Source organism: Phocoena sinus, chromosome 13 (assembly GCF_008692025.1).
Source record: "Phocoena sinus isolate mPhoSin1 chromosome 13, mPhoSin1.pri, whole genome shotgun sequence".
In the NCBI taxonomy this organism is placed as follows: Eukaryota; Metazoa; Chordata; class Mammalia; order Artiodactyla; family Phocoenidae; genus Phocoena; species Phocoena sinus.
The window spans coordinates 36,715,468-36,741,665 of record NC_045775.1 but is presented as its reverse complement, the minus strand read 5'-3'; the positions used below and the strand labels follow the sequence as shown (position 1 = coordinate 36,741,665).

The window sequence follows — 26,198 nt, the reverse complement described above, 5'->3', positions numbered from 1 at the left end:
TGACACTAAAGTAAAATGTATGTGTCTCCATTTTATTTCATCATAATGTCAAAACCTTATTTCTGTTTGAAATGCATTACAAAGCAAAGTATCATTCTACAGATAGAAATATAAAACCAATAGTCATTGTAGGACTCCTCATGCTTTAAATATCTTAATAGCGATAGGCATGTCAAACATGGTAAGTTTAACAGGTATAGTACAGTAGAAAGAATTATGGGCTTTGCAGCTAGAAAGCTCTGAGTTCAAATCTCAGCTATTCCACTTACAAGCCAGTGAAGCTGAGAGATGCCCTCAAGTATAAAAAAGAGACAGTAATGGTTGCATTGCACAACAATAATGAACTGAATAAGACAGGGTATATAAAAGTGTATTATAGTTGCTCAATAAATATTAGTTTCCCTTCCCTTACTCTTGCACTAACTTACGTCTTTTCATTCTGGCTTTGAGGCTGGAGTTTCAACCTGAAATGCAAAGCCAAGTCAATTTCTGATAGGACTCCTACCTTGTGATTTAAAATTCACACTGAAAAAAATTTCTCAGCAGATGACCTTGCTGAGAGCCTGGGATTATCTGATATCATCTTTTTCTTCTTCTTCATCTTTTCTCTTCTAAGTAGGGTCACTCGTCCTGTCAAAGAGAACCACCTCCCAACCTATGGGCAGGATAAAACCATTCCTTCCTCTTGACTTTCAAACTTGAGCATGCATCAGAATCCTCGGAAAGTTTGTTAAAACACAGATTGCTCGGTTTTTTTGTTTTTTTTTTTTTGCGGTACGTGGGCCTCTCACTGTTGTGGCCTCTCCCGTTGCGGAGCACAGGCTCTGGACGCGCAGGCTCAGCGGCCACGGCTCACGGGCCCAGCTGCTCCGCGGCATGTGGGATCTTCCCGGACCGGGACACGAACCCATGTCCCCTGCATCGGCAGGTGGACTCTCAACCACTGTGCCACCAGGGAAGCCCAGATTGCTGGGTTTTACTCCCAGAGTTTCTGATTCAGTATGTCTGGAGTGAGACAAACTGAGATGCCTGTGAATCTGCATTTCTAACAAATTTCCGAGTGATGCTGATGCTACTGGTCTGGAGGCCCTACTTTTGAGAAGCACTGCTCTAGGTCCTTGCTCCATCAAATACTGGCCCCCATCATACTTATTTCTTCTTCCTCAGCTGTATTGGCATGCCTGCCAATATACCCAACTCCTCCTGCAACTCTGCTTCCCTCTAGTCCACATTCTATTTCTCTCTTTCCCTTTGCCATCAACATCTTGCAGGAATAGCCTACTCTCATTGCTTCACCTGTCCTGGCAATATGACCTTTCTCACAACAGTCACTAGAACTGCTCTGCAATTTGTCTGACCTCCAGCAACGTGCAGCAGCTGACACTGCTGATCACCCAGTCCTGGACCTGCTTCCACTAAGAAGCAGTATTATACCACGCCACCCTGAACCAGCCTTCCTGTCTCCAGTCCTTTCTCAGTATCCCTTCCAGGCCCCTATTACGCTGCTCCTGAAACATAGTCATTTCCCAAAATGCTGTCCTTGGCCATCTTCTCTTCTGACTCTAGTTTCCATAGTTCTGCTCTTATCTCTTGATTTTGATCTCCACATCTTCTAGCACAACACTTTCCTGAGATTTGAACCTTTATTCTTCACCGCTTGCTAGCTATTGTCACAAAGCAAATACAGGTTTATGTTCTACACCACCTCAAATGCAGCATGCCCCAAACTGCTGTCTCTTACTACTCTTCTGTATTCTTTAGTTCCCACACACGGTCACTTCTCCAGAATGGGTCCCCTCTTTGTTCACCATTTTCCATTCTTATTCAGGCCTGGACTACCTCTTTCCCTTTCTCTGGAATCACTGAGAAGGCTTTAAAACAAACAGACAAACAAAACCCTTTTTATTGTAAAATAAGACACTGAAGGAGAAAACCAGGTGAAATAAATATATGACTTAACTAAGTATTATTTGGCAAATACCCTTGTTACCACCAGTCAGATCAAGAAACAACCTTGCCCGACACCTTAGAAGTCCCTTTACACAATCTGTCCCACTCACCTCCCCCTCTGCCCCAATGCAATGACTTCCTAAATGGTCTGTGGCCTCTAGCCTCTCCCCATTCATCACACTAGATAACTAAATTTGCCTAGACACATCTTTCCTACTTCTATGCCTTTGATTGTGTCCTCCCTGCTTTTCATACCTAGAATGCCCTCTTCAGCTGCTTTTCTTCCCTTGCCTTTCATTTGCTAAACCAAAGCCCAACAGCCACCTCCTTCATAAAGCTTTCTCAGATCCCCCCACCTTGAATTGGTTGCTTGTCTCTTTCTACACTTCATGAATCACCCAATGAGAGCAGACTCTTCTTATATCTTGCTGGTGGGGCAAGTGTCTATCTCTCATCTGCCTGCATATCTTGAGCTTCCTAAGGCAGAAACCTCAACTTACTCATCTTTGTAACCCCTAAAGGGCCCATCACAGTGCCTTACATGTATCAGATGCTAAATTACATTTTATTACATTGAAATGAATAACACAAGTTGGACTAGTCATAATCATAGAATCAGAGATATGTGAAATGGAAAATATAATTAGTAAAAAAATTAATCAGTGTCTTCCTTTTGGACTCTGAAGTAAGTTTATTTCGGCTAAGTTACAAACAAAAGCATAAAGCCAGAGGATGGGATCAGCTTTAAAGTCAGTTCAGAATCACAGAAATGACCACCTGGAGCAGAAGTTCTCAAACTTTAGTATTAGAATAATTTGTAGAGCTTGTAGCTGAAACAAGAAAAACAATTTGATCATCTCCATACATGATGAAGAGACATCTGCTAAAGCTCCACATTTATTTATGGTAAAATCTTTTAAAAACAGGAATCAATTAAAAAAAGTCCTTAACAAGATAGAAAATATCATTTCTATTTCAACTCAAAAGCTAATGCATACTTAATGGTGAAACACCAGAGGATTCCCAACAAAGCCAGACTCAAAGATACCTATTTAATATCATTCTGGGATTTTTTTTATCCAATAAAATTATACAAGAAAAGAAAAAAGATACAAGAATCAGAAAGAAGACAAAATTCCCATCATTTGCAGATGATGTGATTGTTTATTTGGAAAACTCAAGAGGATAAGTTGACAAGGTATTAGAAATAATAACTCATTGAGGTGACTAAACATTTGCTATACAAAACCCTATAGCTTTCTTTATATACATACATACAAATAATAGCCAGTTATAAAATATAATGAAAGATCTCATTTATAAAAGAAACAGAAAAGGTAGTTTCTAAAAATAAACTTAACAAGAGAAATGAAGAAACATTTTAAATGCTAGTGAAACACCTAAAAAAGCTTAAAAGGAAAACTTCCTGTTCTTGAATAGAAGACTCGGAGACGTAAGCTGTCAAGTCTTAGTAAATTAATTCACATATATTTTTTTAGTCACAATGAAAATGTCACCATAATACAAATACCAACATGATTTTAGAATATTCTAGGAAGAAAGAATAATGGCAAGAGACTAGTCTTAACAGATATGATAATATATTACAAACTTTAGTAATTTGCAGTTTGATAAGGCCACATGAATAGACAAAGTCTACTTCTGAAAATCTGCTCTGTAGATACACTTACTTGCAAATGTACAGTTTATGTAGATACATTTCACTGCAGCACTGTTTATAATAGCCAAATACTGAAAATAAATCATGTCCATTATTAAAGTAAAAAATAAATTATCTTTTAGCAATGGATTCTCATATGGCCATTCTCCAAAAAAAGTTTTAAAGATTTCCCCCTTGTCCATTTTAAAGTGAGGAACTCCTTTGAAAATTAAGACATTTTTATTTGATATGTACGTTCTGTGATATAAATTTCTATGAAGGAGGGATTTTTCTGTTAAAACTGGAAGGCATTTTCACAGAGGATGCAGTAGTCTGACATGCACACCCGGCTATCAATATAGAACTTGGCCAATTTTTGGTAGTGAGATTTTGACCTTGATGAAAAGTCAGGATCAACATGTCCAAAGAGTGAACACAAATTGTTCTATAAGAAAAGGCCTTAATTTTTAATTTGCTGCAGTTTAAGAGGGCCCCTAAAAATACCATGCCCCCCAAATTTTAAAATCTGGCTCATATGAACACAAAAAGGAGAACTCTAGCACAATATCTAAAACTAGGTAACATTCACCCTGTGGGAGCTGGTTTCTTCAGTGAAGAAACACTAAATAGTAGGGATATGAGCCCTTCTATAAATGTGTCAAGCAAATAAAAAATGTTAGTAATAGAAAGTACACCTAGGTATTTCATTTTCCCATACCCAAGACAGCAACAGAAGGAAACAGGACTGTGGCATCTCTAGAATTCTCAGCAGTTCTTGAGATTCTGTTACCATGACTCTAGCAAAACTCACTAACAGGTATATTTTATCAGAAAATTTCTAGAGGGCCCTCAGCTTTCTTATCTCAGTTACCTTCTTCTAACCTTCCTCTTCAACCTGACAAAGGACAGATAAATGCCTACTCACAATGTCAGTGTCTACAGACACTGTATATGCATGCCTGAGAAGAAGCCTGTCCTGAAATGAAAGTCAGCTATCTGATATATAAACTGATGTCTGAATCTCTAGAGTTTGACTTTCTTCTATTAAAAACTGTTTGGTTCCATAAGCCCTGTGGATTCATATCTTATCCTATCTTTCATTTATCATGTCTTTCAAAATATGCTCCAAATACAAATCTTAAAACCTTTCCTATAACAGGGATAAAGTGTACTAATTGCTTCAGGGAATATAAAAACATACTAAGTAGAGTCCTTGCCTTTATGTCCTTGCTATTATGTCTCCCTTGCTAGAATGTGAACTCTAAGAAGGCATGGACTTTCTCAGTCTTGTTCATCACTACATCTCTAACAACCCAAAACAGTACTTGGCAGACAGAAGGTGATTGAAATATTTACCAAGAAATGAATGAACCAATGAACATGAAAATAGGCAACACACTTTGAATAATGAGAGAATATGCCATGCTTTCTGGGGGACTACTCTAGGGCCAACAGAAGTTAAAAGAAGGAAAACATTAGGGCAAGCTGCCTCCTGAGAAGGCAGGAGGAAATGGTAATTAAGCCGCCTTAGAAGAAAGGATTTAGATGGATAAGGAAGAGGGAAACAAGACTGGCAAAGACCAGAGATGGGGAGGACCAAATGTGTTGCAGAAGAGTGAAGAGGCTTGGGTGACCCAAGGAGAGGGTGTATGTGGGGGAACAGTAGAAGCTACACTGAATGAAGAGAGTGAGGAAAGTGAGGGCAGACTGCAGAAGGCCTGAATAAGTCAGGAATTTTATCCCCCTTGGTTGGGATTTACATTCTTAAATCTTCTTTTTTTTTTTTTGCGGTACGCGGGCCTCTCACTGTTGTGGCCTCTCCCGTTGTGGAGCACAGGCTCCGGACGCGCAGGCTCAGCGGCCATGGCTCACGGGCCCAGCCGCTCCGCAGCATGTGGGATCTTCCCGGACCGGGGCACAAACCCGAGTACCCTGCACCGGCAGGCGGACTCTCAACCACTGCGCCACCAGGGAAGCCCTTAAATCATTTTTCACATCCCCAATTTAATGTTTAAAGGAAAATGAGCCTCCAAGAAGACATAAATCTTAAAAAGCAGTAGGGCAATGGAGCCAATAGCCAATCCTGGGGGCCCACATAAAGGTAAAATTTGGGTTATAAAAGAGTCTTAAAAGTTACTATGAGTTCCACAGTTTATTAAAATTAACGGTTTATCAAAGAATAATAAAAAAGTCACAGGTCTAAATTCACTAGAGTTTTCACACAAAGATACTCTTTTCTTAAGTAGAAACTTACTTTTAATATCATAGCAGGGTATATTTAATCGATTTTTTAAAAATATTGTAACTGTTAACTACTATTAACTAGAGAATGACGCCATTCACTAATTCTGGAATACCTAGAAATATGCAGACATCAAAAGCTCTGAATGGTTATTAGACAGTCACAGTTTTGAAGACAGCTTCAGATAAACCTAACAATTGAGAAGCTGTAAATATCCTTGTTCTTTCACCAAACTCTAGCTATATTTAGTAGTATGATTTTCTTTGTTCAAGAGTTATTTGCTATAACTTTGTATTTATGTTCTCGAAGGCAGAATACCTTGGGTATATTAGCTAAGTTGATAGGTGGCTGCATGGATGGACCAACGAATGAACCATCAAATGACTGTATTTAGATCTGTGAGAGGTAACGGCTATATCCTTCATATATGTGCATCCTAGATCTTTCTTAGCCAGGGCTAAAGCTTCCAGGCTTTTGCAAACACATCTTTCATATTTAGCAACAATCACACTTAGATTAAAATGGAACAGAGGGAATAAGCGGGTTTGGAAGGGAAGAGCATTATTCCAGGCAAGGCGGCTTGTGGTTATGAGAGCAGGAATGGATTTACTGTCAAGCTAATGAAGCCTAATCATTGGGGCCCCCTCCCTCTCACAGGCCCCTTCCCGGGCCCACAAGCAGCCCCAGTGATGGGTTCACATGGTTGTAAGCTTCTGTAAAATCTGTCAAAGTAAAAGGTATAATCGAACTCATTCTCCTAAAGAGAGCCCTCAAAATAAGTTTCAGGCCACTCACCAACTGGGTCTGCCCTGAAGGAAGAGGCTGGTAGCAGGACGAATGCCGCTTCCTGAGAACATTGGCAGAGCAGGGGGAACAGGAGCTTGGGGTGCCAGTCAAATTTCTGGGGGTCTTCTCTCTATTTTTTTTTTTTTTTAAAAACACACCATTTCCGAGGTTCACAGTTCTCATACCACGATTTTCCTTTCTGCCTTTACATCTTTGCAAATGAAGTCACAGAAGACATTCAGCTGTTACAAACTTCATGTCAAGCTTTGAAGTGCTTTTTAATAGCAGAAATATTTGGCTCACGTGTGGGCTTTGTAGCTATGGTAAATACCTCTTAGTTATCTGTCGCTACTGTTATTCCACACCTCCAATTTGGAGGAGAAATTCTGCATATGCATTGAGGCACTAAAAAAGAATATTGAACTAAATCTCAGCTCTTTTGTGAACGGTTTCCTTTTATTTCTTCTCACATGGAGCTAATGCTTTCATCATACTGTACTGGTTATGGGTGGGAAAGCAGTGGATAGAAGGGGAACGCTGATTATTACATCATTGGTTGGCAGTTTCCTCTTAGCTTCTTGAAGGTTAAGTGGTCAAGTAGCTCCTTAATATGAGATCAAGGCATTTCAAGGACTGACTCATCCACCTGTTTCCTGGCAACGTGCTTCCGTAGACTTTGGACGAAATGCTTACAGTGGTTAAAAAAGAAACTGACCACAATTAATATGAAATAAAGACGGAAAAAAAAACCCCTCATCTTGGAAGTTTCTGTACGACTACTGACATACAGACTATATGTCCAGGTACATCTCAGAACAATATATTAGAAATAGCATTTTCGAGAACAATAAATAGAAACAAAGGCATTTTGGATCTACCCTGTGTTGAACAATGACATTTTGCTTCTTTATGTAACTTCATTATTTTATGAAGGGATGATAGAAAATACTACTGCACTCCATAAGTTAAACACCTGACATTTTTATTCCTCAAAGCGCAACATTTTAGAATTCTAGACGTTTATTAATTAGTGATTATTAACACCCAGTAAACAACATTATGTCTTGTAAAAACACAATCTCTCTTCACAGCGTGATGCTGAAATCTATTATTCCCCGATTCCATATGCTGAAATACACTCAAATGGTCACAAATGACCTTAAGCATTAAATAAATGTAAATGAGGACAACATAGAAAATGTGTTTTTGATTGATAACTAAAAGACCAGGTTGAAAATCACATCCAAAAATGAAGTCTTCCACAGAAGGGTATGGCAGTCTGCACTGTGGAATAAAAGCTGTCCTAAGAATGAAGAATACCCAGGTAGGAGATTGCTCTTTCTCTGGACCTACTGGAGGTTTTCTGCGAAACAGAACTGGTTTATTCGTTTATTTGAGAAACACAGAGCATACTGCCCCCTGTGCCATCAGCCTACTGTGAACATTCTAATGCAGGATTCAAAAATTCGTACATGGACACATTATATTCACCAGTTAATATAAGATAAAAGAAGTTATCACTACTCCATATCCTCATCCCAGTATGTTTTCCCCTTTAGTTTTTAAGCATTGTTGCTATTCATCCACCTTTGTTCCCCTGCAAGATGAGCAGTTTGGGGTGGGAAAGCATCCTCAAACAGAGAGAAAACTCAAAATGTCAAAGGATGACAGATTAACAGTAATTAAAGAATTAATTAAAACTTAGATTGTTCTTCCAATAATGTCTGTAGTTAAACACATAAAGGAAAAATACACAGATACAGATATTTCTTGTGAAAACTACTAAATGATTACTTATTCCTCTAGGTCCATACCAACGGGGCAAAATTAAAATGTAGCATCACAGGAAACACCATTGTTTTGGTTGAGGGTAAGCAATTCTCCTACTTTGGATAAGAAGGAACAGAATCTAAAAGGGAATGAATACCTAGACTATTTTAAAACCATGAAACAGAACAGGGTTTCTCAATCTTGGTTCCATTGACATTTTGAGCCAGAGAGTTCTTTGCTGGGGGGAGGGTTGTGGGGATGTCTTGCACAGGCCTAGCGGCATCCCTGGCCTCTATCCACTAGATGCCAGTAGCAACCACCTTGCCCCAGTTATAACAATAGAAAAGTCCCCTGGGGCAAAATTGCCCCCCTCCACCAGGTTGAGAACCAGTGAAATAGAGCCATTCACAAGAAGGTCCCAGGCTGGGCTTCTCCCAACCTCATACTGTACCCTCTCAATCCTTAAGTCATTCCCAACCCAGTGTTTAACATAGTTATCTTCAGTTTTTCTCATCTATTAATTGTAGGTAATGAAAACACCTGCCTGCTTCATTACAGGTTCTTGTAAGCATTAAATAAGATACTTTTAAAGTGCTTAAAACAGTGCCTGACCCACAGTAAGTGTTTAATAAATATTAGCTATTGTTAGTTTTAATAATCATCCATAGTACTGAGAAAAGCAGTTTCAACCAGAGTGTTTTAATGCAAAAAGGTATCTTACCAGCTTGATATGTTCCCAGTCTTAAACACACCAGCCGTCTGATTCCTTGTGATGATGTCTCTCACATCTATAGGCCACAGTTAAGAAAGCTTCTGCAGTGATTGTCAACTGACTCCCTGCCAGAAAGAGGCCCACAAACACTACGATATTCTTATCGTATGCGGGATCAGCATGGTGAGAAGAGCTGTAGCGTGTGAGGCAGGAGGAGAAGGGTGTAGCCCAGGCTCTGCCACCAAATGTTGAATTACTTGTCACAGGCAAGCTCTTTTAATTCCCTGGACTGTAGTTTTATCACCCGTGAAATATACATTTCAGAGAGCACATTGTCAAGGCCCAGGGTGATAAGCACTGGTCAGGGAAGATGACTGCGCCATAGGTGCCAGGCCCCACTTGCTTAAAAGAGCTAGAAGCCCCAAGGTTAGCCTCTTTCCGTCAGCGGGGAGGGCAATGGCAGTCTTCTGAGACTCTCCAAGTTGAAGTATTTTCAGTCTCCGAAATGCCAGTGGGGAGAGTGAGGATGAGCTGCAGGGAAAGACTTGGGGGGAAGTGAGAAGGGAAAGATGGAGAAAGGCTGGAGAATCTCTGAGGGAAAACTAATTACTGAAGAAGAAAATTCTTCTGAAGTGAAAGGCCCCTTGAAGAATTGTCTTTACAGACTTACAGTTTGGCCTTTGGCCATCGGCTGACATGTAAGGACTTGTACAAAAAGAGCCATATTTATTGAAGCCATGTTTTGAGGAGCTGGTCCATTAGAGAACAGAGTGCCATCTTCATGAGGACCCGTGGGAGAAATCATGTCAGGTTTCAACACTGGGAAAAACTGAACTTCAGATCAACTAGTTTTGCTTCAGCTTCTGGACACTATAAATCTTAGAACTGCTCCTGTTTCTCTTTTTGCTCTGGTCCTTGTGCAACTCAGAGCCAAATGGATGATCTCAGCTGAACAACTACAAGTGCTCTATGGCGCATCTTTCCTCTACCGGTCCTATTCCTGCCTTCATGATGTTTTCTTGGCTTTCTACTGTCCAACTGCCCTCGCTTTCTCCTTTATTTTATATGGTATATTCTGTGTGTCACTGTAAGAAGCCTTAAAATCCCTCTTTTGGAATAAAGCAAGGTTTAAATAAACAAGAAATAAAATATTTCCAGTGAAGGTTGCAAGCTGAACTAAATTGGGCCCATGGGGAGGACACCAAGCAGACAAGCGATGTCCCCCTATTGCTCAGAAAAACAGATTTCCTGAATGCTCAAAGCAAGCACTGGCCAAGATCTCCCTGTAAGAACAGAGCCACAGGACATTTTAACCGAAATCTCTGCTTGAAACACCCGGCACACCCATTTCTTCTCTGAGTGAATAAGCAGGTACTGTGATAGCTTTCTTCCCCCAGGAGTGGGTAGGAAAAATCAATTAGGTCTCCTAATGAAGGGCTTTGTTGAGGTTTACAAAAGTGCTATAATGCAGACTTTTTTTTTTTTCTGGGTGAACTTTCCTGTATGCAAATTAAATACCGTTAAATTACATTCATTAAAAAAATAAAAGAGACTAATTTGCCTACTAGTTTTGATTAACTAAAATGACACATCAGCCTACAGTTTTGTCTATTTCAGGAAGAAAGTATTTCAGGAAAGTCTTCTAAATGAAATGTCTTGTAGAAAAAGGACAGCTGACGTCTTTATTCTGAGAACAAAATTAGTAAAGAGTCAGCTGACAACTGGTTTTGATTAAGTTCCCCCACACTATGGCCACACCCTTCTCGGCGTTTCCATGACATCCAAACCACATGCCATAATGTGCTAGGTACACCTGTAGCGTCGTATGAGTACATGACTAATCTGTCAAGCCAAACATATTATTTTGTTAGTGGAGGTAATACGTTTTATAAAATAGTCACAGGGAAGTTAAATTATATAACTCAGAAAACCTATTAATAATTTTTAGTAAACATCTTAACACTATATACTTTTATACAATTTATAAAACTGTGAGTCCAGGTGATCAGGCTGAAGCAAGAATATGTATTTATATTCTAGAAGCAATTTTATTTTAATGAAAAAATTCACAGCAGTACTTAGGCTGCTTTATTTTTAGAACTGGGAAGGAAATATAGTTTGTGGTTTAGGAGGTGTTTTTTATATGAAAACAAGTACCTAGAGAAAAAATGGCCACAGTATATTAAAATATTGCCTTAAGAGATATATTTTGATATTCTGCTCCCCGCCCTTTACTTTAGGTCAGATTCTGAGGTGGTTCCTCTGGCTGGCGCTGTGTCCAATAATAGATTTTCTCCTTCTTCTGTGTCACTTCGGGGTAATAAAGGGAATTCAATCAAATCGAGCCAGTCTGTCCAGGATAGTGTTCAACAGCATGCACCAAATCCTATTCTCTGAAGGCACCCACCTTCTGGAAGACTCCAGTGGGAGATGCTGGGTGCAAAGAAAGCCTTAATGTGATTTCTGATTAAATAGATACAGAGCAATCACCTTCAGTCTCCTAGTCTGGGCACCTGGACTTCTGAGCTCTAGGATATATGCTTGTGGCTAAAAGAAATCAGGATTCTATAACTAGATTTTCTCTTCAAACAAAGCATGGTTCAAGAGCGGGGACCCATCTTAATTTTGTTTCAGTTGATTTTTATCCTTAAAAAAAATGTATGTTTGTATAATAATAGTTATTTGAACAAATTATATATGTTATATACATAAATATAATTAAGCTAATTATATATAAATCTTGTTTAAAATATTAGCCTCCTCCTGCAATCAGTGATTATTATATTTATCAGTAGCTGCATATATTCAATACATTTTTGAGAGTTGGCATTTTTCTTTAAGCAAGAAAGTATTTTTAAAATAATAACATTGTGATTCACAAAGCATTACTTTCTGGGTTTACGCTACCTTTAGTTTCATTGCACCTCACTGATGTGGCAATATTTGTTAATTTATATGCTGTGAAATATTCTTAAATGTGCTTATTACTCATATGAATTGACAGTATGATGGAGAGGCGTTTTGAACTCTGTTAGCAATGTCAACTGTACATTTATGGATGAGAAGCCTTTTCCTCCAGTGCAAGATGATACTCACCAAATCGTTCTAGTTTTTGGTGAAGAGATGGCTTAATGGGGGTGGCAGGGAAGCTATGAAGTCACATGAACCTGACTTCTAGCACTGGTTCTGATACTTAGTGACTGTGTGAATTTGGGTAAATTAACTTCTCTGAGCTGCACCTCAAGAATAGGAATAATGTAGCTATTTTATAGACTTAGGGGGTACCACATAGTAGGTGCCTAACACATAGTAGGTGCCTAAATCACGTCAATTCATTATCTTTTTCAATAATTCAGGCAAAAGCTTTGGAGGGATGAGAGGCTGGTGATGGTAACTAAAGTGAGGTTTGGCAGTTAAGCTTTATTTCTTTTCCCTGTTGCTCAAAACTATCATGTGAACACTTTTATTGTAGAATTTAAACGACGGGAAGGAATCAAAGAACTTCTGCCCTGTAGATTTTCAGTGTTTTTCACGTGTATAAATGTGCTCTGTGTAGGTACAGTCTGTGTCCTCCAAGAACAGGAACTTGGTCTGTCTTGTTCACTGCTATATCTTTCGCACTTGAAATGGCATGCAGTTAATAGTGGTTTAATTCCTTTTAATTAATTAGCTTAATTTATTAGCTAACTTAAATTTAATTTTCAAAGCTATTTGTTGAACTCCTACCCCATATGAGGCACACAGAGTCCATTTTGGACCTATCTAGTAAATAGAAGAACAGCTGACACTGATATTGGAGGAAGGGGCCTGGACCCAGGATGACGGCCTGGCATTCCCAAGGTCTCAGCCATCCACAGGCTGCGCAGTCACATGAAGCTTCATTTATGAATTATTCAAGTCAGAGATGTTGTTAAATAAAATAATGTTAAGCCAGGGGTATCTTCTTTAAAATTCACAGGAGATTTACCAATTTTTGGAGAATCCTAAGCTCAAGATCATGATCCAGACGGTGCATATGGTGGGGATAAGATGCTTGGGTCAGAATCATGAGCCTGGGTCGCCAAGCATCGCCATATTCTGCAGATAACCTGCTTGGTGTTTACTAAGGACGGGTCAGGGCAGGGTACTTGTGTTAGGTGAATTAGTGAGTGTTCCAGAAAGGGCTGCTCACCTTAGGTGTTGTACTTTTATTCATTATGATTTGGAAGAGGCTTAGCATCAATAATAACTCAGTATACCATTTCTTTCCCCTATTCTTATGTCACTGTCAACACCAGCTCCAGACTTTATTGAGTAATTATTATCTGGGGACACTTGGAGATTTCTTTCTTCATTACCCTAAAAAGGCTGTGCTGAAGAAGAGGGAACACAGTTCACACTATTTTAGGATACATTCGAGAACTGGATGAACCAAATGATCCCATTTCTGATTTATCCTTTCTTCCCTGTGGGTACAGATAAAACAGCATCTGAAGGGCTCTCAGCTAGGGGGCTCTGGGTTAGACCCAGCAGTGCAGTTTAAAGGCCAAGGAAAACCTCGGGGACATATACCCATGAGTCTGAGAAAATATTTAACAACATTCCCTTATACCTCAAGTGTTACTCTCTTTTCAGATATCTCTATTTAATAAATCTCAAATCCACATCTAGCATTCTAGGTTCAAGGTAGAGAGCTCTAGAAGACATAGCCAAATCCGTTTGATACATTTTATGGAGACAATAAATAACCTTACAACTGGTTGATATGCTTCTATGATATAAAGATTCAGAACGCCTCCATTCATTGCCTCATATATTTAAAAAATAGAAATAACAGAAGATAAACAGGAAATATCAGAAAATGCTATTTTTAAAGGTAAAAATCAGAATCTTAGAAGCTTAAGCGACTAGGAAGTAAGACTCAGTTGGATTCACTCAATTCAGATGCCTAGAACAACAAAAATAATTTTTTAAATGATGAGAATAATATACAGGCCAATACTCAGATGTGATGTGTGATTGCCAGGTCGATTTTCAATTACATTTCACTGATGTATTCATTTGTTTCTTAATGTGCTCATCTTGCCCATTAAGAATAATTAGCAGCTTTGCTTAGAGATTTTCTGGCTTCTGGCAATGTTTCTCCCTCCTTTTTGTTGACATCCACTTTTACTTTTTAGAAAGTAATTTTTGGATAATATCCTACAACTGCTATATAATTTAGGCCTCCTAAAATTTTAAAGGAAAGATGTAAACAGTAATTTTTAAATGAATTTGTTTCAATCTATATGCATCAACAGTATGTGATTCAGTGAATCTGTTATTTTACAGAAAGTGGGCACACAAATAGAAAAAAAAATATTTCATTCATATTAACCTCACTTGGTAAAACAGCTTACAAGGAATGCCAGTTATAAGCTCTGGTAGCAAATCAAGAATAACATTAGTATCAAAAGCAGGAAAAACACGTTGCCAATTTTTAAGGCTTTATGCATGCTTTTTTCTCTTAATTAAAAAAAATTAGATCTAGTTACAACAGAAAAAGGCACACAAACATAGAACAACTGCATGATAAAAACTAAACCCTGTCAAGAAAGTCCTAAGAGATGAAATAAAACACACTAACAGTTTTGGTCTGCATCCTGAAAGGACCTACTTTATCTGCATTGTAAAGTTCTTCCCCTCCTGCCCTTTGGCACCCTGCTATATTAAACCCATTGTAAAACCCAGCACAATAAAGCACTCTCAGGGCTGAGCTTCTGAGGACCAAATGTTAAAAATCCATTTTCTTGGGAGGGGGCTGTACCAATCATTTCTTTGAAAGGCCCACGGAGTGAGTACAGAATCTGAGATTTCCTCTCTGATTTCAAGAGCTGGCATGGAATCTTTGCTGTTTAAAGCAAAGGTGCATTAATTAATGACTAGCATTGCTTCCCTTCTTTGGAAGCTCTGTAGTTTAGCTCAACAATAATTTTAGTACAATTAAATTTACATACTGACCACAGATGCTTCCCATAGTTTGATAAAAGTTCTAATTGGTTTCTGATGCTATTAAATAATAAGACACCTGCTGACTTGAGAAAGACCTCAGGTTGCTGGGCCCAATCTGAAAGTTTCCGTGGTTAAAATGACCTTCTTTTTCCCAATAATCCTGCTTTTTTTCTTTCCCCCCAAAAAACATCGCTGGGGCTGAGCCAGCATACCTGACTTCCTGTTGCTCTCTGTGTTCCCTGACATGTGGAGGAGGAGCAGAGTGAAATGATACAGTGCATGGAAGAACTCTGAATAAAGCAGAGTGAATGAAACAATATCGCTCATCTTCAGGAATATTTTGAGAAACTTGCGACAGTCTGAAGATCATGATTAAAATCCTGCATTTTAAAAAAGGAAGCACCTTTTGTGATCTCTTTCCCCTGTGTGAAAGGCCAAGATTGTGATTGGCTGTTTTTCCTTCCTGATTTTTTTTTTTTTTTTTAAGTGTGTCAGGCAATTAGCTGGGTGGGGCTCTGTAGAGCACACAAGTGCCGCTGAACAATATTAGCTACTGTGCTTCTGGCACCTCCTTTCTCCTGTCTGAGCAGCCTGACACAGCTACCGCAAATTTTATTTAAAAAAAATTATATAGCAGAGGCAGAAGAAGAAAATCGAAAATAGGCTCTAGTAGGATGCTTACCTCTTACAAAAATCAAAACTGCTTTGGCATTTTAGGGGCCTAAAATCCAAATAAGTAGATTGCCTCTTTCATAATGTAAATGGAAGGCACACCAAAAAATCCAAAGCAAATATATCCTCCACTTTTCCTCTCAATTTCTAACGGCTGTTAACTGCTCCTGAACAAATCAGCTCGATTGCTAAAGTAGCCACAAATTATGCTTGCTTCTTAAAGTACAGTTCAATTTTCATGAACTCTGTGTACATATTAGTAAAGCATAATCTAATATAATTGGGTTTGAACTGTAATAGCATAGCAGAACAAAAGAGATAGCTTTTATAATCCTAAATAAAAGGAAATAATGAAAAACTGATAGCCGTTTCCAGTGAGGAGATATAGGGAACTCCTCGGGAATTAGAGTAGGTATAATATTGCATGGTCTGCACATACAACATCAAACGGAAGAAAGGTAATAATGAACATGAAGCTGGAAGTTAATTTTTACAAGCAATATCCAATATAATAAATGTTAAATCATTTATTTTATCCCAGCAAATTTCAATGGAAATAAAAGGACAAGAGTGCTTGAAAATTATTATGAAACAAATGTTCTTATTGCTTTGAGTGGTCCACAAATCATAAGCTCCTTTAATGAGAAGTGACTATAAAAATCCATTGAAATTAAAAAAAAAAAACACTTAGTCGTATCCAGTGAATTCCATATATTTCTACTTTTTCTTAATTACTTATCATGTGTGTGTGGGGAACTCTCTTTTAATACCCCATGCTGTCTTTCTTTATATCAATTGTTACTCAGCCGGGAAAAAGGAATGAGCACAACAAACCCGTTTTCTATCTGAATAAGGATACTTCTGATGGCCTTTTCATTCCCATCAGTTAACAGAACTTCTTTGACATCTGCAGAAATAGCAACCTGAAAAAAGAAGGGAGCACAGCAAACAATGAGCAAATATGCTTGTCTGTGTGGAAGTGAAGACAGGAGTGACAAGCCTTCAGTATCATGCTTCCTCACCTATTTCTCTGTAACAATCTTCAATCTTTTTTCATTTTATGTCTGCATTATTTTAATCATTCAATCAAATCAGTCAATACTTTTATCATTCCATTTGCGGGAGCCTCTATCTTGCTATCATTCTGTTCGGTAATTGCATTGTGACAGCGGATGATGGTATTCTGAGAGGCTTTCATTTGTGGGCTTCTGTTTATCTAGTAGAGCCATCATACAAGGCTGTCACTCTGCCTTTCAGCTTGCTTCTGTCTGACTGCCTGATGCCCTTCATATAACTTTGCATTGCAGGCAGATGGCTTTGTGAGGGTAATTTTTTTGTGAGCTTTGACATGCTCGCACATTGGGCTGTAACCCTGACACATTGTGTAAGAGCGACAGGTTTGTCAAATGCCAATCAGTGTAACAATATGCTTTTATTTGTAGAGACATAAAAACTTGTCTAATGCACTGTGCTGCTACATAATATCTCCTGAATACATGACTCAGAACCCAGAGAATGGGGAACGACGTTCCTGAATGGCCAATCTAATTCAAAAGAATCTAATTACTGAGCGCTCTGGATCATGTTTGTTGGTGTAATAATGCAGGCAAAACATTAGCAGCTATATCATGGTGCTCCAACTGTGATTCGCCGGGCTATTCCTGTATCTTAGCAAATGGGACTATAATCTGAAAAAAAAAAAAAAATGCTTTCGCTATGGCGAAGAAACACTGTGCGAGGCCTGGAATGTCACAACAAGCAATATTGACTATACTGAGGTAAAATGTTTCTGCTCATCGAGGCAACCATAAAATCAATATGATCCGAAAGTAAGTCAATCTAGAAGGTCTCTCAAGACCCGGCAGCTTGACCGCAGCTGATGCTGTTGACGGTTCTCTGACCCAGCAGTTGGAGGCCCTGGAACATTTTTCCTTTTGTTCCTCCCTCTGAATGGGATTGGAATTGAGAAAAGACCTACCATGAGCCCAGCCAAGCATGTCATGCCACCCCCTAGCTCACACACAGCAAGGTCCCTGAAAGAGAGAAAAGAAATGGTAGAACCCACACAAATTAGATGAAAATGGTCAGAGAGCTATATATGTTACAAGAAGAAATTTCCATCTGCAGTAAGAACGGCGCTACCGGGAAGTTGTGGAGACATGACGAGGCTCCCGCATGTCGTTTTGCGTTTTAAAAATAATTATGAAATAGAAAAGTCACAAAGCAGGCAAATCAGTGGGGGTTCCCTCATTAGTGTTCACTGCAACATTACCACCGCTGAGCTGAAAAATCGGAGAAGGTTCCCTTTTTTTCCCTTGTCAATGGCGCTGTCTTTTAGAACTAAACTAGCTAGAGTAGCGAAAGATAATTGTTAGGAAAGGATAACACTGTTAATCCACATTCATTCCTTCAAAAACAGTTAGTTAGACAAGTAAATGAAGAATATATATGAGTGTGTATATACCTATATTATGGTTACATACACACAACACACACACACAAATACATGCAATCTTGAATTAAAAAAAAAAATTCTAAAACAAACTGAAACATTTTGGAAAGCTGAACCGCCCCCATAAAGAACAATTACACAAAGAGCATTTAGCAATTAACACTTAAATCACAATTGACCCCAACACAACACAGTGAATAAACAATGCAGGGACATAATATGGTTAAGCCAGCAAACCCAGGCTCAAGTAGTGACTGGGCTCTGACTTCACCGCTCACAAGTAAAGCAGCTCAGAGTTAAAGCTGACAGTCTGCGGCGGGGGGGGGGGGGGGGGGGGGGGGGGGGGGGGGGTGGTGGGGGGTGGGGGGGGGGGGGGTGGGGAGGTGCAGTCTGGCACTCTGCACTTACCTTCCTCTTTGTGCCTAAATATCAGCCCTCAATGTGTGACATTCTTGCCCTGGCCCAGTGCTCGCTGATTGGAGCTCCCGGCAAGCTTAAGCACAGCGAGATGAGCAGATGCCAGACTTCTAGGGCAGCTCTGCAGCCCAATTCAGTACTGCCCTGTTCTTACTTTATATGCTTAGACTCTTTAAGAGATCGTTTCTTCTTCCCAGTTTGGGAAGTTTATTTCCTCAACAGGATAAAAAAAGAAAAAGAGAGAGAGAGAGAAAGAGAGAGACAATCAAGGGAGGGAGAGGTGAAAAGAGAAGGAAGAGGAGGAAAAGAAGCCAAGCAAGGACATTCATATTCTGAAATACACATAATGAGTATTTAGTTGTTCAAAGCAATTACAGACTGGTTGGTAAATATGGACCCACAGAGCTTCAAAAACTACATATTATTGACCCCATCTTGTAAATACATATTGTTAAAGCACACACCCAATCTTATAAGTATATATTGTTAAAATGATCACTAACGGCTTGTCTGGAATCAAATGGGCTATTCAGGAAGCATATACTGGATGACTTCTATAAAATGAGAATAAAATGAAAAAACCCATATTTTCTGGGTCTACCAAACATCTTCAGCATTTTTTTAAAAAAGGAGTTTTTTCTTCTTCCTGAATCCCACCCATGGGTTTAATCTATAATGCACATTGACAGTTGAAAACGTTCATTTCCATAGCACGAATCTGCAATAGTAATTTATATTTTACAAATACATATTGTCTTGGGTATATAAAATACCTTTAAAATCAAGGGTGGGATGGCATCTTTAAATCATAGCTGTGGGGTATTTATTTATCAAAAGTTCTGTAGTGATTTCCCTAGCAGAAGTTTAAAGAAGGTCTTTATTGTTTTTTTTGACCATCACAATTGGTAAGGATGGATTGAAGCTTCACTTTTGTTTCCCCAAAATCAAAGTGAAATAAAATGCCTTGAGTGGAAATCAAAAGCCTCTGACATACAGCAAAAAGCTTGCTGTGCAATATTAGTACCCAAAGGCAATTCAGATTTCTTTTTCAGAAGCAACATGTTTTCACCATGACCTTTTCCCCCCTTTCCTTCCTTTTTTTCTTTCTTCCTTTCTTATATATATATTTTTAACAGTCTAATTTGAAGAATGTAATCATGGCGATCTTTAATATGCAGACACAGTACCCATAGTGCGCTAAACAAATTTTTAGGTGCAGCTTTGTACCTGAATACATCACTGTGCTTGAGGCAGTAGTAAGCCAAACCTCTTCAGCTGGCCAGATGCCTGGAAAACACAAGAGGATACAGGCTTTTTGATTACAGAAGTTTCTTCTACAAACACTCCTTACGGTCATTCTCTTAAGAAATGGCTTTTTGAAAATAATGTTCAGTACAAGCTATTTCAACTTGACTCAAACTTACCATAATTATTACTTGTAACGTCATATCACATGCATTTCTTTTGCTGTTGATTATAACTCTTTTCCCAGGAAAATAGGATAATATCCTAAATCATTTTTACTAGATTTCAGTCACAACGAAACAGTAAAACAATAACAACCAATATTACAAATATCCAAAATTAAATTTTAAATGGTATTTCAGGTAGATCTCACTCTCATACACATGAATCTTCTTTTTGGTCAATTCATAAGCATCAGTTGAAGACAAACTGTATATGCAGCTCATATTCAGCAAAAATAAATGGAAAAATCATTTGCAGGAGCAAATAAAACCACTGAGGTCATTATACCTTTTTGTTTGATTCCATACTAATGTTTTTCAATATGCATAATTATTTCATTTCTTCAATAAAAAAAATCAAACTGGAGTATAAAATTGAGAAATTTAAATTTCACCAACTTTAGTACATCTTTCAATTTAACAATAATCCTACCCACTAAATTCCATGGAGGGGCATTTTCTAAAATCATCATCTGTAAATCATTTATTTAGAAGACATATAGTTTTCATGAATGAATATAAATTGTTTTAAGAGAAGACAGACATGATTGAAAATTATAGTTTCTAGTGGTTATCCCAGGATTACAAGTGCTTTTAATTTTTTTCTTTATACTTTTGGTGTTTTCCAAAAATTTTTACAATGAATATATATTGCTCTTATAATCTGAATAAACTATACCCTTATAAAAATTATGTTTTCCCCATGTGGTCAGACTTAAAGATCAGGCGGGGTACCAGGCATCCTGCACCACCTGGAGCTGAGAATGCCATGTGGTCTTGGGAAAGAGCAGGGAATGTTCCTTGCCTTAGTACGAAGCACTCTTCTAATGGGTCCTGACGCAAAGTTGAAACACCTAACGTGACTTAATTTTCCCAGATGAATCTCCAGCTTCAAGGAGTAAGAAATGCAAACATTTCAGAGAAGATGATGTCAAAGAAATGGTAAATAAAATCCTAAGAGAATCAATGGATAGACATACAAACAGCAAAGAAATGACTCTATAGAGCATCTGTTGCAGGAAAGTCCAGTCAGGTGTACTCACTAGCTCAGTCTTCCTGGCATTTCTGGTAGAAATGACAGTTTGGGGGAGAAACAAATTAAACCAGCAAGAAGTGTCTGTAGTCATATTTAGAAGGAAAGTCAGAGAAGCAGTGGAGTGTAGCAGTTAAGATCACAGGTACTTACGAACCAGACTCAGTTGGGCTCCAGCCCCAGCTCTGCATTCCCTAGCTGAGTGACCTTGGCTAGATTACTGAACCTCTCTATTCCTCAGTTTCCTCATCTGTAAAATAACATTATTGTAATATCAACCTTACAGGATTGCTGTGAGGATTAAATGAGTAAAGTATATGAAATGTATTTAGAACAGCTTCTAACTCATAACAATCTCAAAGAAAATGAAAGTTGTTGTTAATGTTTTTCTCCTGCAAAGGAGGATGAAAGAGTGGAAGAGATAATATGTGAACCCCGAACAATTATCCTAATAACCAGAACACATGGAGAGCCTTTTTAGCCTGCTCCTAATGATTAGCTTTGGCGTGACACCAGAGTCCTAATACCTGGCCTACCTCCACACAGAAAGAACTCCAGAAAGACTAAAACACATAATAAAATTCTCTGAAGGAAGAGCCCAAGACAGTGTTCCACACCAAGTGAATATAATCACCACAATAATGAATTTCTTTATGCCTTTAGTAGATGGTTTTGAGGTTTTAAAAAATAATGATAGGGGAAGGGTATTTAACTAAAATTCAAGCCTTGATTAAGTACAAAAATTTGACTTCTAAAAGGCATAGTCTTTTACAATAGTTTTATAATTTTCTCCCCAAAATTACAGAGGTTGATTTTTAACTAAATTAAATACAAAAGGTTCAAAGAATAAAGTTTAAAAATCACCTAAAATTCCACCACTAGTATATAATCACTGTTAACATTTTGGACATCATTCCGAAAGATCTCTCTAGGCATAAAGATATTTTACACAAGTGGGATCTTCTCTTGGATGTATTCAATAATCTTATTTTGCCCTACTCAGTATGATGGATAGATTCCCATGAAAAAAAAATACTGTACCTGCATCATTTTTAATGACTGCCTAAATATTTTATGTTTGCATCATAATTTATTTAACCAGTTTCCTTTTGATAGACATTTAAGTTAATTTCTAAGTTTTTGATATTATGAGATTATAAAGTGGTAAAATAAAGACACATTTTTTCCCCCAACATATAATTTTTCTCCTTAGGTCAAATACCCAGAAATGGGAAATGTGGTCAAAAGTCAAGTACATTTCACATTCTGATATATCAAACTGCCCCCCCCCACAAAGCTGTACCAAACTACACCCCTAATAAAGGTGTTTATTTCCAGGGGACTTCCCTGGTGGTCCAGTGGTTAAATGTCCATCAACTAAGGAATGGCTAAATAAAATGTGGTATGCCCATGCAACAGACTATTATTTGGTGATAAAAAGAAATAAAGTACAGATTCATGTTACAACATGGATAGAACATGAAAACATTATGCTAAGTGAAAGAAGCCAGACACAAAGGACCAGATGTTTATGTCTTATTTTTCCATTTATGCGAAATGTCCAGAATAAATGAGGGGTGATTGCTACTGAGTACAAGGTTTCTTTTAGATGTGATGAAATATTCTAAAACTGATTGTGATGGTGGTCCCACTACTCTGTGAATATACTAAAAAAACAGTGGGTGAATTGTATGGTATGTGAATTATATCTCAAAGCTGTTATCTTAAAAAGTTTTCTCATTCCGTTACATGAGAATGTAATGGTCTTTTTAAAAAGATTTTATTTTTAAAGAAATTATACACATACATAGTTTAAAGAGCCACTGAGTTTTTATGAGAATGATTAAGACAAAACAGTAGTACCCAGCCCGCCTGCCCAATCTCTCTCCTTCCTCAGGAATTTCTGCTTTCAATTCTTTTAGCTGATTCTTCTGGTAATTACATTTTTCTACATACATGTTTATAATGTTACTTCTTGATTTTTCAGGTTTAGGCAAAATCTAATGACCCCCATTATGGAAGGTAAGCATTTTTTGCCTTTATCTCTACTCCTCTCCCACATCACACATACCATACTCTTCAACCTTCCACCATCACCATCTTCCTAATACAGCTATATTATAATTTAGTAAGGTCACTACTCATTGTCAATTTTATTATAACCACGAAAAAAAAAAAACAACCAAGCTATGTTGTAAACTAGGATTGGTTTTTCTCTCATGCATAATGTTTCCCCCATCTGGAGTTTATAATCGTCATTTTTCCCTCTCATTTGCTAAGATTTTTATTCATCTCAAAATCCAGTTGTTGATTTCCCCATTCAATACAGTCACTCACATGAGGTATTCTATCAACTTCATTAGGAAATATCTCCTGTGTTTCCTGACCTGCCTAGGTCTGGACTGGATGCCCAATATACTTAGTGCACCAGGGTAGCTCTGATCTCCTGAAATCCATCTTCCCTATCATTCCAGGCTTCCTTTTGTCCTTCTGCTGTGTTCCATCTCTCATGTCCTCTATGCTTTGTCTTCCTTTCTTGATTTACTTCCTCATTTTAGTGTAACACAGGCTCCGGCAGCTTTTTGAGAAAAAGTGTGTGGAAGGTAAATGTTAGAGAGCTTAGATGATTCAATGGTGATTTCAATTTGGAAACTCCATGTTTTTCAATTCCTGAAAAAAGGTTCTTGGGAAGTTCCATTGATTATTTCCTTACCTCCATTTTTATGTCTTCTTTCTCTGAAACTTATGATTTGGATGTTGAATCACCTGAACTCATCCTCTAATTTTTTTATCTTTTCTCTCCTGCTTTCCATCTCTTATTATTTTATACTTTCTTGGAAGTTTTTTTCAACTTGATCTTCCAGCTCTTTTATTGTTCTTTTCATTTATGCTATCATTGGTGGTAGTTCTCTGAATATTTCTTTTTCAGAGCATCTCACTCCTGTTTCATGAATGCAACACTTTTTAAAAAATACTTGAAAATATTAATTATAGGTTAAGTTTTCTTATCTTTACATAGTTTGTCTTCCTCATGTTGCTCTTTTCTGTTTATTGGCTTTGGTACCTGTCACATTAAAAGCTTTCCTCAGATACATCTGGTAGTTCTTTATTGTTTACATAAATGTGATTGTAGAAAGATAAAAAGCTGACTGGAGGTGAAGAGGGCTGAGGAGTGTGGGTGGGGTGTGAGTGGAGAGGCTCAGCAATCAGTCAGCTTACATTAACCTAGTCCCTCCACCCTGCTTTTGGTGCACTCTCTGATTTCAACTGTGCCTATTGTCCCCCAACCCAAAAACACTTGATTTAACCCTCTCCAGAGAATAAACCTCCTCTTCTGCTGGCAGTACAGAAGGGGAAGTTACCCAGTAGCCTGGAATGGGGAAATTACTGCTTCTTAACCCATTTTCAATCAATCCTCCTTATTTTAGCGCCCCCTCAACTCCTACTTTTAGAATTACCTGGTGACACCAATTCCTGAGCCTTTCAAAGTTTCAGGTATGAACTGTGTTGGTTCTCAACTTTCCCAATTGCTGGCTTTCTAATATCTGCTAAGTCAATGACGTCTCATCCATGTGCTTCTTGGCTTCCAAAATTATGTTCTATGTTCTCTTATTTTGTCATCCTTGTGGGTTTATGTCTTAAAAACATCCCTTTAACAGTGGTTCTGCTTCATGTAACAGCAAGAAACTCATTGGAAAAGTGATGAGAATAATTTTTGGAAGGACATACAAGCCAAGGATGCTAATGGCGAGGGTTTTTTTTTTTTCTCAAGATTTTTATACTCCATTAGGGCTTCCCTGGTGGCGCAGTGGTTGGGAGTCCACCTGCCGATGCGGGGGACACAGGTTCGTGCCCCGGTCCGGGAAGATCCCACATGCCTCGGAGCGGCTGGGCCCGTGAGCCATGGCCGCTGAGCCTGCGCTCCGCAACGGGAGAGGCCACAACAGTGAGAGGCCCGCGTACCGCAAAAAAAAAAAAAAAAAAAAAAAAGATTTTTATACTCCATTAATAATATTGTCAGGTTCTATCAATCAATTATAGGCACTTTTGCTATATTCCTGACATCATCTGATGAGGCAGAGCAGAATGATCATAGTGGCATTTACAGCAGCTAAAGCATTGATCCTCCCCAAAGCATTACAAAACATTTAAATTAATGGCTTATTCTAGATAACTTGTTTTCTAAAACACATGCCATGAATTAGGACACTTCCTTAAAAGTTATTCAGTCACGTGACTTCCTATTCCTTAGTGCTTTCTGTATAAACTGAATTACTTTAACTCATAGGAGAAAAGACCTTTTTCATCCATTGGACCTCCATAAAAGCATTAGCTAAACAAGAGTTGTATTTGGAAGAAGAAGAATATTATTCTTAGATTTCCATGGTCGTTTGGTTTCATTCCTTTTTTTTTTTGAACAAAGGTTTTATTCCCTACAGATAGTTCTGTCAGAACTGGGTCTATTGAATCTGTTAGACTTCAGAAAACCCATAGTCAGCCAACACCAAAATATGAAAAAATTAGCTGTCTATGCAGAAATAATGAAGGGCAAAGTTGGTGATGTGATCTATTTCATGTATGTAACCACTTTTTTCTCATCTCTGAAGTAGCTTGTTTAGAATTACTTTAAATGCCAAGTTTTGTGGTTAATTTAGAAACAAACACATTCATCATTAACCCAAAGGCTGAACAAATCCTAAAATTAACTGTCTGTAGATATTGAGACATGAGTCTCTATCCAAGCATGGGTCTTTCTAGATCACTTTCATTTGAGAGCTTTTTGCTTCCCTGTAGTCCGTGCTGTCAGACGTAGACAGCATCCGACAGGCAGCACTGCTGACTCCCTCTTCTCACTCTAACAGCTTGTACTTGCCCCATGATGACAACACACCTAGCTCTTGCGGCAGAGACATGGCTTTTCTGTGCTCAGCTGATGTTTGGACAGCCAGCAGCAGCTTTCTTTACCCTCCTCCATCTATATGATCATGTCTATCATGCAGGAGTCAGAAGTAAGCCCTCTCTCAAACCTGAGACTTAAACGGAGAGCCCAGCACACCTTTAGCTAAGC

At 38.3% G+C, this 26,198-nt stretch overlaps 1 protein-coding gene across 1 annotated transcript in view; it reads right to left on the bottom strand.

The window, feature by feature from the left end:
- Window positions 1-26,198, bottom strand: part of CAMKMT (calmodulin-lysine N-methyltransferase) — a 419,096-nt gene that overhangs the window by 35,577 nt on the left and 357,321 nt on the right. The window contains 5 exon segments of the mRNA XM_032653419.1: window positions 9,130-9,196; window positions 16,622-16,685; window positions 17,741-17,795; window positions 19,859-19,898; window positions 19,901-19,918. Coding sequence (XP_032509310.1) covers window positions 9,130-9,196; window positions 16,622-16,685; window positions 17,741-17,795; window positions 19,859-19,898; window positions 19,901-19,918 — 244 coding nt within the window.